We start from the raw sequence: 17,304 nt of genomic DNA, 5'->3' as shown, positions 1-17,304 counted from the left end.
TTGATTTAAGAAGTCAAACCCATCAATTAGCTTAAGTAGAAATTGATTTAGTTTAGACGTTATTCCCTTTTTATTTATCTATGATTATCATTTCCCTTCTTTGTTAAGTATGTTTATGTATACCACTTCTACCTTACCCTGTATGCAATTAGCCCTCGGGCATGAATTTGCAATAAAGATTATTATTATTAAGAAAACTTGCAAGGAAATTGTTTTGAGATTCAAATGTTAATCCCTGTACAAAGATGACAATTTATCACTAGAATGAACATCTAGCTACATGTTTAACTTAAATAATATACAATGGTTAAACTTTTTTAGGTACATATGCAGGTCCAAATTACTTTCAATTCATACTTTCAAATTTCTTAAGTTGTGGCATTGAGGCACCTGATGGAATTATGGGAACTGGCATATTTACTAAACATGTCTAACCTATGACAACTTTTATCACACTGCAGCTCATCTGAAGAGAGTTCTGAAGAGTCTTCCTCTTCCTCTTCCTCTTCCTCATCTTCTTCTTCTTCTTCTTCTGAAGAGTCATCCGAAGAATCCCATCATGGGGTAAGCCTCAAAACTTAAGTGTATCAAGACAGAAAAGTTTGTTTCTAATAGCATTATGGAAATGAAACCAATGTAATTTTTATTTTGAGCCGGTAAAGGCCTGACCAAACAGAGAAATGTATAATTATGCCTGACCATTGCTGGTATTACAAAACTTTCCAACATGATAATTATATTATGTATTACTAGTAATACAGTCACAAGCTTTCATCTTAGATCCTTTTTATATTAGGTGGGGTGATAAAAGGGAAATTTTCATTCACCTTCAAACACGCTTTTGATGAACACAAATCATTTTTTGGGCCTAGAGTCTTTTAGAGTACATACTCGGAGTAATACAGCAGGGCTCAAAACTCAGTTTTGGGAATACAATTATAGGACTAGACTGGTGCATCAGCACCAAACCGAAAATTTTAGGTACAGAGAAAAGAATTTTCTTTGCACTACATGTGTACAGAATTCTATAGCTAACTTCAAACTCTTAGATAATTATGTAAAGTTTATACATTAGACAGATCACATTAAGCTTAAAGTTTATTGCTTTATCTGATACATAGATTCCAAGAATATTGTTGACACAGATGTAAAATAGTACCTTAAATATTTAAATACAAAAAAATCTAGGTGCACTCACCGGCAGTGCATCAACAGCCAACCATTAGGTGTACAGCTCCAATTTTGGGTGCGTATACAGGAATGTCAGATCATACATCATCTATTTTTGTGTTGTCTTTGTCTTTTTCCAGAGGCCTGGTTGGAGGATGTGGAAGCTAAAGAAGATGATTAAGAAGGCTCCGGAGGAAATGAGGACCAAACTGATGGGTAAGATGAAGATGATGATGATGAAGAAGAAGATGGGAGGGAAGACGATGAAGATGCGGAAGCTGTGGTTCCAGAGGAGGGACCAGCTGCAGGCCTGCTGTAACCATGACAACCGTGAGGCGTGCTTTGATGAACTCCGCAGCCAGCATGCCAATGAGGTGAGCCGAACAGACTTACATGCATGGATGGGTATTGAAAGTTTTCAAAAACAAAACAGTTTTTTCTTGTTTGACAAAAGTGATTGATCGGATTTTGGACTGATTAGCAATTGGTTAAACTGGCACTACGGTGGCAGGCATTTACGTGTTTTGAGGCTAATTGATCCAAGAGTTGGTAGACATTCCACAAACAATTAGGTCCAAGTTCAGGTCTGAACCAGGACATCAGATCCTCTGGACCTGGACCATATACCTAAATTTTCTGTAGAGGTACCCACCCCTAATGTGTACAGTGTTCTGTGTTTGATGTCAAATGTTGCATTAAATTCAAGCTTGAATGGGTAAGTGAGTCAGGAGGGACTATCTAGAATTTTATAAGCTTAAGATAAAATAAGCTTAAACAACTACAGTTGTAGATAGATAGAGATACCACTACAAAATCATTATAAGGTTTTAGATTTGCCTGCAAATATTGCTTCAGAATCTTTAATTGTCCTTGTTATTTTCATCCCTAGGTGTGCGTCCTTGATGAGATCTCTGTGAAGGCTAAGGGTGGCGTAGCCAACCCCTGCTGTCTGAAGTCTGGTGTTGAGAAGAGCGAGTGTATGGACCAGGCCAGGAACGGCAGCGTCGCCAAAAACAGCCAGAGCAACCATACTGACCTCATCGCTCAGTACAAGGTATGGCAGGGATTTTGTTTCTATAACTGTTTACTAAGTTAAACAGTAGCAGCTACATGTAGAAGAAGTTCAAACGTTGGGAGACAAGTTCATAAGTTGTGTATGGACCAGGTCAGGGATGGCAACCTTGCCACAGGACATCCAGAGCGACCATACCGATCTCATTACTCAGTACAAGGTACATGTATTGTATGGCAGTTTTTTTTTCCTATAACGGGTGAACCTGCTTGACAATGCCGCATGGAAGCATATATATGTGTAATGTATAAACTATAATGTACATTGTGTTCCTAAGTTGGCACATGTTTCCTACCACAGACCGAGACGACCCTGCATGTCCTAAGCAACCCCGAGATCAAGGGATGCCAACATGCCGACATCAAGGACCAGGGAGCTTGCTACTGTAAGAAGATCAACTCCTACAAGAGCTATAAGTCTTCCTCTAGCTCTGGCAGCTATGGTGGCAAGAGTGCGTATGCAGGGGAATACATGAAGAACCTCATTACCTACATCTGGGGCCCAATTGATGTAAGTGGAGACATACTTTCACCTATAGAATAAATGTGTTACATGCATTTAACAGTTTCATCTGTCCAGGTTGTAAGCCACTGGATAAAGACTAAGACTATTTTTTACTCATTTTATTTCCACCAATGTTTTGAAAATGGACTTACTCTGGAAGGACTGAAGATGGATTTACTACCTTTATTGGTGTGAAGGACTTACTCTGGATAATAATTCAAAAATTAAACTTGGTCTAACACAAACAGTCCTTAGATATGGAAGCCTATGTGATAAAACACTGCGTGTGATACGGCTTTTTTTCACCCAGTCCGGAACACTCATATTGAACATTATCGTGTCAGGTATGACATAGATTTAAGTATTTTTTTTCCTTTACAAACAATAGAAGAGCACTTGTGACATTGGGAAGGAACTGAAGGCCTGCTGCAGTGCTGAGACTGTGGAAGAACAGAACGAGTGTTACATGGAGAAACGCACAGAACACATCAACTCCTACTGTCAGATTCTGCAGGTGAGACGCAATCATGTTGTGTTGGTGTAAATGTCTTCTTTCTCTTTGATAATTCTGTGAGTGTGTGTAGGTGTGTGCGTGTGCGTTTGCGTGTTTGTGTCTGTCGATCTGTGTGTGTGTCTGTGTGTGTGTGTTTGTCTGTGTGTGTGTGTGTGCGTGTCTGTGTCTGTGTGCGTGTCTGTGTGTGTCCGTGTGTGTCTGTGTGTGTGTGTGTCTGTGTTTGTGTTTCCTGAGTATAATACATACTTTTAGATATTCTGTAGTCTAAGAATATTCTGTTTACCGCAAACTCTGCTGATTGGCCCCTCCCCGCAATGTAGGATGGGCCAATAAGAAGCACGATTAAATCAGGCTAGATATTCTGAAGGTTGGACAATCACAAAGCCTGAATTTTACACTTTCTACCAACACAAGCATCCTTTAATTTCATCCTGAACTAGGAATGACTGGAGATACTGAATTCTAGTTTTGTTGTTTTCTTGTTTAGGATGACGTGGTGTCCGAGGAGGCTGTTGAGTGCTGTGAGAAGGACGGAGAAGAACGTCTTAAGTGTGTCGAGGGACTGAAGCCTGCTCCTTGTGAGTAATCTTTATTGACACGACAAAAGTACAATATAAGGTCTCTTACGTCTACACAATACAATATACAAGTCATACGGTCAACAGGTGGCCTCAAATGTAGTAACAAACAGGTGTATTATGTACATGTTGGGTTTAACACATTGTTTGCATCACTGCTTCTAAGGTTTTAAATATTTGTACACATCAAGGGTTGTCTCCTAGAATTTTATTAAATCTATTTATAGGGCGGAATGTACTGAATTCTTTGAACAAGCAGTGAGAAAGGTAAAGAGCTTTGTGCATTTATCATCATATCCTGAGCATATAACCATGATAAAGTGATATTCATCTTCCATGGCCTTATTTGGAGAGTTTCCATTCAAAATCCTGAGGGGATGGAAAAAATTTCAGGTTGGCTAGAACACTCAAATGATGTTTTTGTTTTTTTTAGCTCACAGAAATTATCATGAGAAGAAGATGGTCTACAGTGACTGGCTGTCGGCTGTTCTCGGGCAGGTAAGATAGTCATGTTTCCTAATGTAGCTCGTTTTATAAAATTCAAATCCATAGATAAATTGTAACCATTATCCACAAAAATAAAGGTTGACATTTGAAAATAAGTGTCATCATGCATTTCAATTTTACTTTGTTAAACTATTGTATCAGTAGTTATTAATGATAGTTAGGTTTTTCTCATTTCTAAGACTAGCTTGATCTTATATTTGTTGTCCCAAAGGATGAAGACAGCAGTGAGGAGTCTTCCGAGGAATCTTCGTCTTCTTCCTCATCTTCTTCCTCATCTTCTTCTTCTGAGGAGTCATCTGAGATGTCTTCTGAGGAGTCTTCTTCTTCCGAGGAGTCTTCCTCTTCCGAGGAGTCTTCTTCTTCCGAGGAGTCTTCTTCTTCTTCAGAGGAGTCTTCTTCTTCAGAGGAACACGGTAAGATGTGACTATCAACAGCCATTTGCCACCAGGGCTCTAGCCAGCTCGAAATTTTTTTCCGTCAGCCAATTCCCATTGTCGCGAAAACCGCAAAAATTATGTTAGAAAGACGGAACTGAGACCTTCAAAAACGGGTTTTAAATCAGATTATCGTATGCAAAAGAGGTGCCGACACACTAAGTCAACAATCATAACAATAGCAAAACAAACAGTGTGTGGCTTTCCGACCATGGACAGCGTCCCCAAGCCGCCTGTAGCTTCTACCCAGAATTTTTGTCCGTCAAGGTTGACAGATTGGTTTAAAAAAGTTTCCGTCACATGCAGCAAATTTCTGTCAATTGACGTAAAAACGGATGCTGGCTAGAGCCCTGTTTGCCACTATACCTCACCTCAGCTTACCACATTTCTTGTAATAAACTGCTCCCCGATTTGGGATTCATGGCAAACCCTTTGAAGTGAGCTGAGATAGTAAAAAAAAGTACACCTCCTTTTTGCCGGAGTCCGCGCCCTCATGCAGTGAAACGAAAGACAAGTGAATAAATTATTGATGTTCAAGGCGATACCTCGTGGCGTAATCGCTAACTTCCTGGCTTGTCGCGATTTTTCTTGAGAGAAAACCTGAATTAAGTGGGCACCCAGACTTTGGCTTTGACCTGAAGTACCAACTTCAAACGTGAAATGTCAAAACAGTGCATCTTTTATTACAAGTAATACAGTCGATTTTTTTCAATCTAAGAACTCTGGGAGCAGCCATAAATTACAAAGTTTGCTGGTTAGAAAGCGCTTTGAGAATTGTCAATTGTGACACTCATTTACTGTTACAGTAATCCCTGGTATTTAGGTGGGGAATACTTGTTTGGCCTGACAACTTTAAAAGCTGTGTTTTTTTAAAGCTGGATATGAGACTGTCATCATGGTCATTCTAATCATTTACATATAAATAGCAAATCCTACCGCTAACAATTGGACAGGGTAGAAACTGTCCCGTGTAGAAAGCACAGAGATGGCAAAGGAGTGAAGCCGTCTGTATATATATAGGAGTGTGCGTGGCTACCCAGTGGCTCAGATGACTCCCTTTGGCCAGCTGTACTCCTTAGCCAGCTTTGATACTATCTTAATAATCTCTTATGTCACTAGTACATTTGCCTGGATATTAGTTTGGTCTGACAACTTTAAGAATAAAAGCCGTGCTTTTTTTCCAAACAGGATATGGTCATCGTCGTGAACATGGCGGTGGAAGTCATCATGGTCATCGTCGTGGTCATCGTGGTGGTCATCACGGCAAACCCCACAGTAAACATGGCAAGCCAGGTTTCCACCATGGTCAGCACGGTAAGGAGCTGGACACCGTTTGGGACGTGTACGGCCACGGCCCGAAAAGTCCGCTCGAGTCTCCGGTCTTCCTGGCCCCGCGAGGGACTGATGCAGAAGGTATTGCCATCGCCTGTGCTGCTCTGGATGTCCATCTGAAGGTGGAGGAGGAAGACAGCAAGGAAGACAGCTACATGGTAGGTACTGGGAGACAGTTAGGGCTGCATACTACAGTATAGTGTGCGTGTACATGTATGTGTGTGTGTTTGTGTGTGTGTGTGTGTTTGTGTGTGTGTTACTGGTGTGTGTTAGTGTGTGCGTGCATGTGTGTGTGTGTGTGTGTGTGTGTGTTCTGGAAGAGAGCAAGGAAGACAGCCACATGGTGGGTGCTGGGAAACAATTAGGGCTGTGTCCTAGTGCGTGTGTGTGTTTCAGTGTGTGTGTGTGTGTGTGTGTGTGTGTGTGTGTGTGTCAGTATTTGTGTATGTGTGTGAGAGTCTTTGTGTGTGTGCGTGTGTCAGTATTTGTGTGTGTGAGAGTCTTTGTGTGTGTGCGTGTGTCAGTGTGTGTGTGTGTTTGTGTGTGTGTACATGTGTGTGTGTGTGTGTATGTAAGTGTCTTTGTGTGTGTGTGAGTGTTTGTGTGTGCCCACGCGTGTGTGTGTGTGTTTATTTATCGATTCACCTGCTGTTCATTACAACAAGATCTCCTCTGTGTCACTGAAGAAAGGTGTGGATTTGACCTGAAACGTCTGACCGTTTCCAAAATCATATTCAGCTACTTATTGAATAACTGCAATTTGGCATGATAATTACACCCAAATGTCTAACCTTCATCGACATGCCTTTAAGTTCTTTCTAACTCCTTAATTATTTTCAGATGCATGGCAAGAAGTGGGGTGGCAAGTGGGGCAAGAAGTCCATGAAGCAGGGAGGCTGGGCTAAGAAGTCCCTCCCCAGCTGGAAGCCTAACAAGGAGCTGCTGGGTAAGCAGCGCGTGTCTGATCTGCAGAAGTGTTGCTCGGCAACCGGAGAGGAACAGGTCAGTTTAGGTCATAGCCTGCATGCTGTTTATGTCCTGATTTAGTCCTATCTACGCTACATTTTCTTCAGCTCCGCCACACAAGACACCACAACTTCTTTTTTGCCACAAACTTCCTTTGATCCATTTTGATTTATTTCAGCACATATTCAAAAATTCAAAACAAAGTGATACAGAATGAAAAGAAAACATGCATGCAGGGGGGAACAGAAGCCTATGCAGCTTTTAACAAAAAAAACATGTAAATTACAAAATCTATATGAAACGTAATATACATAGTATTACAATTTGTAATCATAGCTAAACAAAAAATTTATTGAAGCTACATCAAATCACAATGCTGCATATGATCAAAACTGAACATGATTTACAGATCATAAAGAAGTAAATCAAAATCATAGAATTATCTGTTTTGTAATCAACTTGTAGGTGTCCTGCTTCGAGGCCATGAGGCTGACGAACATTGACCAGACGTGCCACTTCTCCCTGGAGTTTGTGAACAGCATCATGATGCCATGCTGCGAGCTGTCAGGGGAGGAGCGTCTCTCCTGCATGGACCAGTCTCGCTACGGCTTCGACTCACAGGTGAGCCATTTTAGCAACTTAATAAGTGTTGTGTGCAAGTAGCTTGACAAATGGCTGGGTCAACTACTTGCACACAACACTAGTTACTGTGAGGGAAGCATCCCGCATTCTCTCAACAAAGTTACCTAATCATGTTTTATTTTGCATTATTCTGCTACATTGTTTTGCTACATAATTTTGCTGCATTTGAAAATGAAATTCAATATTACATGTCTGAGACCCCAAGATGTTGCCAAAAACAATACTTTACTGTTTACAGTAACAGGTAATAATATATATTTAGTTCCTATTTGCTGCAACTGCTAAAATTTTATTTACATTTGCTGTAACAGCTTACAAAACTAATATGTACGATTACTGACATCATTTGATTTTATTCTTATTATCCCATCAGATTCACAGCAAGGACTACACCAAGAACATCACCTTTGTTCAGGGTTTCTTGCACTTCGTTCAGATGAACATGATGTCACAGCGCCCCCCAGCATTCAACGAGCAAACTGCAGGCAGCTACTGCCAGAAAGTCAGGTACATCTACAGTGCATTGTATGACTAATAAATAAAGTTCAAATGAATGGATTGCTAACTTTTCTTCTAACACACCCCAGGTAGTCCCATAGGCTTTTTAAGGACATACTATTAGATAGTCTCCAAGCAGACCCTAAGGTGCCTTAGGGATAGTATCAAAGCTGGCCAAGGTGTCAATTTGACTGCCATTGGCCGGCTATGCTCCTTAGCCAGCTTTGACACTATCTTATGGCACCGTAGGATCTGCTTGGAGACTATCTATGTCCTTAAAAAGGCTATGGGACTACCTTTCTCCACATGAATCTCTCGTTGCCTTTGAGTTTGAGTAAGTAGTGTTGTTGCTTTTCAGATGTGACAGCCTGTATTCTATGGGCGAGTCTATGTTATAGTAAGAGTGTTGTTGTTTTCCAGGCATGACAGTCTCTACTACCTTAACCCTTAAACTGCCAAACCCGGATATATCCGGCACACCTATACATGCCCTGTGTGCTGCACCTGGATATATCCGGGATAGCGTATTCCCCTGAAGTAGCAGCTTTGCGCACGCGTATACAGCGCACAAAGCCCAGCGCACAAAGCCCAGCCGTTAGGGACTTCAGCCTTGTTCATGGATTTCTTTTTGGAAGTCAGCGGCTAACCCTGGCACTTATAGCATATTATAGTGCTGAAACTTTGGCAGTCTAAGGGTTTAGAGTACCTTAAACTACTAACTAGTGAACCTCTTGTTGCCTTTTATGTTATTACCTGCATGTATGCAGGTATGGTTTTGATGCTGGTGGAAACTTTTCGGTAGCCGGGGATGTAGGGCGCTGTATCTCGTGAACGGATGGTGCGAGCACGACGATTTTTGGTACATGGGTTGGGGGTGGTAGCCTGACACTCAGGTGTGATTTGGGGCCTCCTGGCGCTTGACCTTGACATTAAAGGTGGCATTTTTGGTGTTTTTGGGGCACTTTTGGCGCTGTGTGTCCGGAACGATACGCGCAATTGCGACGATTTTTGGTGCATGGGTGGGGGGTTGTTGCCTGTTGCCTAGGATTGACTTTGGGCCTTGTCGCGTTTGAACTTGACCCGGCAGGTCGAATTTTGTGTCCGGGAGGGGTGTTTCCGGAGTTATATCTTCTGAACGGCTGGTGCTGGCGCAATGATATTTGGCACATGTGTCGGCGGTGGCTGAATAATGCTCAATTTTGATTTTGGCGCCCTTGGTGCTTGAACTTGACATTTTAGGTTACCTTTTGTGCGGGCACGGGGCGTGCGCTGTATCTCCGGAACGCAAGGTGCCATTGTGTTGCCATTTGGTACGTGAGTTGTTTGTGGTGTCCTGGTGGTCAGGTTTGATTTTGGGCCTCCTAGTGCTTGAACTTGATACTGTATAGGTTGACCCTGTTTTAGTGTGGTTGGGGCATCCTCCCAATATCTGCTTGGTTTTAAAAACAGATTATGGTTGGGTGTAGAACCATCATCTGGCCTGGGCCACCTTCAATGTATCAGGTTACTTAGTGGCACTGACAGTTTGCCAGATGATGGGAGTGTGCCAGATTATATATCTGTTGGTCAGGTATAATTGGAGTTTGCTTATTACTCTTTGTGGTGTTTCTAGAGCTGTATAGTACTGAGTTTTAAGTTCCGGTACAAGTTCCTTTACCCTGTTGGCAATCATGGTTGAACTTGAACTTAAACAGAAGAAGATGCAATTTTCTAATGTGGAGGAGAACTGTATAGAGTGTGGGCATAAGAGAAAGGTATGTGTATGATTTGTCCTGTGTTTCTTTTTGTTTCTTTGGTAATGCCATTTCCATACTGTATACAGGTAATTTGTTGTTTTGGGCTAGTCATATTCGCTTGGTTTTTGGGCCTGCTTAATCTATGGTACAGGCAGGGTTAAGTGGTGGAGGCTTAGCTTTGTTCTGTTTTGAATTCAGTATGGTTTGTTGCATTTTGTCGCGGCAAATATATGATGAAATTCCCCTTCTAAGCAACTGCTCATTGGTTTGCGGGGATGTTTGCTGGGTGTTTGCTCTGACTACAACAGCTTCTGAACTTTTCAAAGCTTCCATTGCCAGCAGCTTGCCATCTATAAATGGGATTGACAAGGACATTTTTCATAGTAAATTGTGCTGTTAAATTTGGCTTAGATACTACAGGAGATTTAGGTTTGGGTTGGATGGATTGAATGAAAATATCATACCACCCTGGGGACTAACTGTTGCTGCTGCATGGGGGCTACCACTATTCATATTGTCTAATGTCTATGGAACTACAGATAAAAGTATCATTGGTCAAATTATGCGAGTAACATTCCGATGTCAAGTGAATAACACCCCAGAAATAAATCTTTAATGAATATCATTGGAAGAACACAAACCAAGGAGACTTAGCAGCTGCATTAGGTCAGTACATTGAAATAGGAAGATATTAGTATATCATGTGACAGAGTAACTACATGTGCATGGGCCATCTGAGACAAAAAAGGTAGCGTCTCAACAACTTCAAAGTACTGTGGTTGGTTACATACTTAAGAAATCCAAAATAAGTAATGTTCATCCATGTCCAAACTTACAAATTCAGAAAATGGAATTTCAGAGTCAGACTTTTGCATGGTGCACAACCAACACGGTAAAAAGCTCATTTTTCCAACCACGTACCACAGACAAAAAGGCAAAAATACACAATAGGTCTACAGAAACCCAATACATTTCATGCAGGCCTGAGGTCTACGAACTCTTGTTAGTAAGTGTTGTTTATTTCCAGGCGTGACAGTCTGTACTCCCTGGAGGAATCTGAGGAGCCCACCCTTCTCCGTCTGGACCCCCTGCAGAGGTTCAGCATGCTGTCTGTCCATCAGGAGCGCTGCTGCCGCAAGGACGGGCAGGAAGCTGCCGCATGTCTGGAGGATATCCGCCAGAAGAGGGTGAACAAGCTCTGTGAGATGTACCCGAAAGTGGTAAGTCTTTTGTGTCATGCTTTATCAAAAATTGCTTATTTGGCCCATGGTAGACTGCCATGACAGTTTTTAACAGGGGCAAGTACATGTACAGCAAATATAGCTCATTTTACACATCTAGCAAGTATGTTTAGAGGGAGGCTGAATTGAGCTCTGTGAGATATACCCGAAGGTGGTAAGGATCATTCGTTAGAATTTTTTTGCTTAAATTTTGACTGGTCAGTGTTGTACAGCTGCATGTCACTCAGGTAGACTGCTTGGCAAGTTTTGTACAGCAAGTACAAGCTGCAATAGTTACTGTTAACAGTTTCATTTTAAACGCGTCACATTTTAAATGAGTCATGTGTTTAGAAGGAATCCGCCAGAAGAGGTTGAACGAGCTCTGTGAGATGTACCCGAAGGTGGTAAGGATTACTTGTTAGAATTTTGTTCCTCTGCATATCTGGTAGATGCTTAGCCTAACCTGTTTTTGACAGCAGCAACTGTTCATTTGAATTAAGCGTTATTGCGTGTTTAAGAAGGAATCTGGGAGAAAACATGGCTTGACATGCTGACTGTGATGTACTCAAAGGCAGTAATGATCATCTTTACCTTTACCTCGAATCTTAACCTTGAACCAAAGCCAGTAGGTACCCTACTTCTGGGTAATGAGGCTGTCCTAGCTGCAGCTGTATCAGTATCAGTTTGTGAATCGGTACTGACACTGGTCTCGCTGCAGTCCCCATTCCTGCCCAGATCATGTCTCAAACTCTTTCACTGTCTTGCTATTGACTGCGCTCGGTAAGAGTTTGTTCCAGAATTGTTTTGCTTTGCATTAAACTGGTAGACTGCTAAAGTCAGTTTTGTATAGCTGCAAGTACAAGACTTAAAAGCTGCAGCTGTTGCAGTTTCACTTGAACTCAGTGTTGTTGTGTGCATGTTTAGAAGAAATCTGGAAGATGAGGCTGAATTAGCCGAGTGAGATGTACTGTATGATGTACACAATGGCAGAGAGGATTATCTACTAGTCATCATTCCTAAGCATGTGTCCTTTACCAATTGAATGAAAATGCAAGAAATTTCATGGTATGACACCTTTGACATACATGTACCTGCACTTTGTCTGCTACAGGACCAGTGGATGGACACCCTAGTGAACAAGACCAACGGCACCTATCTCCACAAGTATGTCCAGGAGGCAGTCACCTACATCAAGGCTGACGTGCCTGAACATCGCTGTTGCCGTAGCAACGATGCGGACCGCATGTCCTGCTTTGCTCAGGAGTGGCGCCCGTATTCCCCCGCTGCCGACTCCCGCGACTTCTCCGCTGAGCTCAGCTTCTACAACAACAAGATGAACGACTTTGCTAACGTTGCCGTTCGCTGGGTGAGTGGTAGTCAACTTTAGTTCTTCTTTCTTTTTAAAGAACACTTGTGGATAGATGTGCAACAGTTAGGTGTGACAAGTCATTCTGTGTATTATATATAACCAGCTGCTGCCGCGCCGCGTGCCTGCAAAGCTTGGTGTGTTACGCCGAAGGGCGGTTATACCGGCTATATAGATACAGATACAGAAGCTGGTGTGTTACGCCGAAGGGCGGTTATACCAGCTATATAGATACAGATACAGATACAGATTTCTGCAGTGGTATGAGTTGTATTCAATACCAGTGTTACTGACTACAACTCACTCACAGGATGAGTTTTAGTCCTCTTAGTTCTACTCAGCTTCTGCAACTCTGTTACAGTAAGATGAACGACTTTGTTAACGTTGCCATTCGTTGGGTAAGTTTTAGGTCGTTTAGTTCTGTTGCTCCAATGGTCACTGAACTAAGAGTGACGGTTGAAAGAGCAGGGCATGCATCCTGACAGGCGGTTTGGCTGTTGGGTGTCCCTGCACATGTGCGTGCATAGGCCAGGAACTGGCGCCTTGTGTCGCGTAATACCGCCCCTTGTGATGAGGTGACATACACGTGTTTTAAGCTGAACACTGCAATCACTCTTTCTTCAACCGTGCACTCTGCCCTGTTCTTTCATCCTCCTATGCAGGGACATCCAGACAGGCAGCTTGGCTGCTGGATGTCCCTGTGTAGGAGGATGTGTTCTTTGTGAGCTTCCTTAGCTCTGTGTGGCATGACTGGTACAGCATAAAACAAAGACCAAGGACCAGGCTTATGCCTAATGGTACACTCTAGCTTGCAGTTTTCTGGAGTGAATGCAGTCACATTCACAAGTTTTCCTCCCTGCCCTACGATACCAGCTTGCTACATTGTGTATTTTTGTTTTTATGTCATAGAACATTAGAAGGTCAAAGAAGATGTAAAAGTTAGAACAAAAATGAAAAATCATAATTGTTCGGTATACCATATTCTGTGTGTTGTCATTTGTACAACCCTCTGACTATTTAGATTTCATAATGAAGGCAACTTTTTAGGTCAAACGTTTTTTTATTTGCACGTTCGCATCAGATTTTTGGATTCCAAAAGGATGTCAAGAACCTTATAATTAAATCAACATGGTCTTATGAAAGAAAAAAAACATTGCAATGTTTTTGTTTTATAGCTGATGAGCTGCCCTTATATCCAGAAGATGATGTCATCATTCAAGGGTGAGTAGTCTGATCGCAATGTGTCTGTTATAGGGGTGGGTTTCCTCACAAAACTCAGGTTTGAAATTGATGATTTTCCTACAGTATTCAATGGCAAAGAGGGAAAAACAAGACAAAATTTTTGAACACATCAATCCTCGGTTTAACTTATCATATTATTAACAAATGGTTGCATGACATATTGTATGTAACTACATTGTATTTAGATTATACAAAGAACAGATTTTGAAGTCATATTAACAAATGAATGATTGTTCTCTAATAGTAATATACTATATAGGAGTAAAACCAATGGTAAACATGTCCCCAGCCAACAAGACAGTAAAGCGCTATCGCTCTGGCCACTCCAAAATTCTGGCATCGAATGATAATTGATTTTGAGAACTAAGAGAAGCAATTTTAGGGCTTTATTAGGTGAAATATGTACTAGCCTGCTCCCAACCTCTGGTCCCAACTTCCGGTGTGACATTATGTAATAACTATGTACTAGATGATACAAAGAATAGGTTGTGTTAACAAATGAATGTTTTCTATAGGAGGAAAACCCAAAAGAATAGGTGTGACAAATGAATGTTTTCTAGGAGGAAAACCCAAAAGAATAGCCCAAGGTTGTGTTAACAAATGAATGTTTTCTAGGAGGAAAACCAATGATGGAAATGTCCCCGGCCAACAAGACTGTGAAGCGCTATCACTCCGGCAAGGACATTGACTCTGTCTACTTCTTTGTCCCTCGTGGGGAGGATACTATTCGTGTGGAGGAGATCTGCAAAAAGGTAAAGGCAGGGAAGGATGTGAGTGAATGGAGGAATGAATAAATGAAAGAAGGAATAAATGAAGCGCTATCACTCTGGCAAGGGTAAAGGCAGGAATAAATGTAAATGAATGAATGAAGGAAGGAAGGAAGGATGAAAGATTGAAGTACAGGAGGAAGGTAGGAATAAAAGAAGGAAGAGGAATAAATGAACAAAGAAATACACAAAGGAAAGAATTAATAAAGAAACGAACAAAGGTATGATTGAGTACAGGAATGAATGCATGAAGAAAGGAAGGAAATGAAGGAATTATTGAAGGAATCAAGAATGGAATGAATGAGTGAAGGAATGAAGGAAGGAAGCGAGGAAGGAATTGAAGGAATGAACAAACTTTAAGGAAATGAAGGAATGACTTATTTGTCTGTCCATATACGAACCTTAAGATTTGAAGTTACCCAATTTAACCTATGAAATGGTTGATTTCCAGGTGTCTTACATGACTGACAACCCAACGCCCCGCGTCCCGTCCAACTTCACCGTCAGCGCAGAGGTCGCCAAGCGTCGCGTGGCACAACTCGGGGAGTGCTGCTCCTACGAGAGCACCGACCGTGCCGAGTGCTTCGATTCGCTGAGACAGAACAGCGCTGACGAAGTGTGCGAAAGCTGCCCGAAGATGAACCGCCATCTTCTGCCAGAGTATCCCTGCTGTGCTGAGACTGGGAGCAACAGGTTTGTTTGTTTGTTTGTTTGTTATTTGGTATCAGAGGTATATGAGAGTTGCCCGAAGCTGAACTGCCATCTTCTTCCCAAGTTTCCCTGCTGTGCTGTGACTGGGAGCTACAGTACAAGGGAGTAGAAACAGAAAGAAACAACATGCTGACACCCAGGACCGAACCCGGGCCGGCAGATCACAAATGCAACATGCAAACCGTTTGGCCAAAAGGCTTAAACTGTTTGGCATCTTCAGTTTAGCAGTTCTTGAAGTTGCACCCCAGCCGTCACATGCGATATTTTCCATGTATTGCTCTCATGTTCAACTCATATATCTGTCTACGTAGGCCAGTTTCTTTATAATGTATTCCAAATGCGAGACCAGATTAACCATACAAATACATACATGTAACTGTACTGTTATCGATAATCTTTTGTTGTTGCTTTGTATGTAGCTCTTAGCACTATTGTCTGTATAGCTATTAGTTGTTATTAATTGCCATACATTGTACCCTGTGCGATTGTTGAGCAATAAAAATTCATTCATTCATGTCTTAAGTAATGTTTGATGTTTTCCCAGACTGATGTGTATGGATCAGAAGACGTATGGCTACGATGAGGACCGTCACACTGTGGACTTTTCCGCTCAGCTCGACGAGTTCTACACCCAGAAGTTTATACTGAAGAGTGTCATGGATCCCTCGGTAACAATTATGTGTTATTATCTGAATAAAAGTAATAATATTATCATTGCTGAGGTCATATTAACAGTTTATACATTCATGTTCCTCACAATAGTCTTACATCTACAGCAAAGCATAGCTTCTTCATTGAGCACAAACAACCCCTACTGCTAAAACAGCTTTTGTCCCAATGGGCTTTCGTAGGTCCAAGTAGCCTGACGTGATAGCCAGCCTAGGTAGACAGCCCAGGTAGACAGCCCAGCCTTTTCCGTAAACCTGGAACACATCATCTTTCAGGAGTTTTCTTTATCTATGATCTTTACATTTTACCCATTGAATCATAAAATTTGAGTTCTTTGCAATTGTCAATAAGGTAGATAAATCAACCATTTTTTAGTACAATGCTTAACTTCTACGATAATTAACTTTTTTTTTTAAATTTTTCTAATTAAACAGAAGGCTACTGGAAGGCGGATGAACGCAACTGCAACCAAGACCTACTGCGACTGGAAGCAGAAGATGTCACAGAAGAAGTGCAAGAAGGTCATGTGGGGAATATACAAAGATGTAAGACCAGACTTTTTATTTTTAATAATAAATATTTTTATCCAATTTTATCATAAATTATCACTATAGATTATTATAATACTTAGATGATGACATTGATTGGAACAAGCCATGTAAGTTATGCAGGTGTGCTTACTTCTCCTACTTGCTGATGTAGTGGAGTCATGTAACTGCATCACTGCCTGAAAAGCCTCATTTCCAGGATGGAAACTGACTTACACAGTCCTTGAAATTAAACATGGCCTTCAAAATCCGGAGGTTTCATGCCTGCAAACGAGAAGTGTACAGTCCTTTACATGTCCTAGAATCTCGCGGAAACGAACCATTTCTGTGTGCAGGACGTGTAAAGGGCTTGAAATACCCTTACAGATTCCCTTGAAACAACCTTACACAACAGGACATGAGCCGTGTGTTGCATTGTGTGTTGGCGGAATATGCATACATTAGCGGTCAATTACCACCTAATTATATTTCCCCGGTCTGCCTCACCCAGTGCATCCCTTTTGTCATGGAAAGTGGCGTCGAGAGATCTGACGCCCTTCCCCCCCCCCCCCTTCTGGATTTTGCCCCCCTCCCCATTTATTCGGCAGCTTCTTGCTCGCATTTCTTATTCTGTAATAGCACCATATATTTATTCATATTGAAACAAGACAATTTTTATTAGTGTTTGTTCGTGTGTATGATAGGTTGAAGTCGCGAGTGCCTTTTGTATGTCATAGAATGCCGGCTGGTCTCTTGTTGTCTTCTAGTCTTCGTAGGCTACTAGTATGCACTTCTTGGTCCGCGACTTTCAACGTTGACTATGTTCTCTTGTGCCGGGAAAGGGAGTTT

General features: G+C 41.7%; 2 protein-coding genes across 2 annotated transcripts in view; both read left to right on the top strand.

Annotated features, from left to right (window-relative positions):
* Positions 1 to 17,304, top strand: part of LOC118407879 — a 313,255-nt gene that overhangs the window by 282,509 nt on the left and 13,442 nt on the right. The gene's annotated exons all lie outside the window — the stretch shown is intronic.
* The window catches only part of LOC118407874, a 341,762-nt gene that overhangs the window by 313,027 nt on the left and 11,431 nt on the right, over positions 1 to 17,304 (top strand). Inside the window, exons 26-33 of the mRNA XM_035808438.1 lie at positions 8,093 to 8,226; positions 10,981 to 11,173; positions 12,285 to 12,539; positions 13,715 to 13,760; positions 14,397 to 14,533; positions 15,000 to 15,241; positions 15,804 to 15,927; positions 16,363 to 16,473. Coding sequence (XP_035664331.1) covers positions 8,093 to 8,226; positions 10,981 to 11,173; positions 12,285 to 12,539; positions 13,715 to 13,760; positions 14,397 to 14,533; positions 15,000 to 15,241; positions 15,804 to 15,927; positions 16,363 to 16,473 — 1,242 coding nt within the window. The remainder of the gene's footprint in view (positions 1 to 8,092; positions 8,227 to 10,980; positions 11,174 to 12,284; positions 12,540 to 13,714; positions 13,761 to 14,396; positions 14,534 to 14,999; positions 15,242 to 15,803; positions 15,928 to 16,362; positions 16,474 to 17,304) is intronic.

Source organism: Branchiostoma floridae, unplaced genomic scaffold (genome assembly GCF_000003815.2).
Source record: "Branchiostoma floridae strain S238N-H82 unplaced genomic scaffold, Bfl_VNyyK Sc7u5tJ_1495, whole genome shotgun sequence".
In the NCBI taxonomy this organism is placed as follows: Eukaryota; Metazoa; Chordata; class Leptocardii; order Amphioxiformes; family Branchiostomatidae; genus Branchiostoma; species Branchiostoma floridae.
The sequence above is the reverse complement of the archived record's forward strand: the minus strand, read 5'-3'. Positions and strand labels throughout refer to the sequence as shown.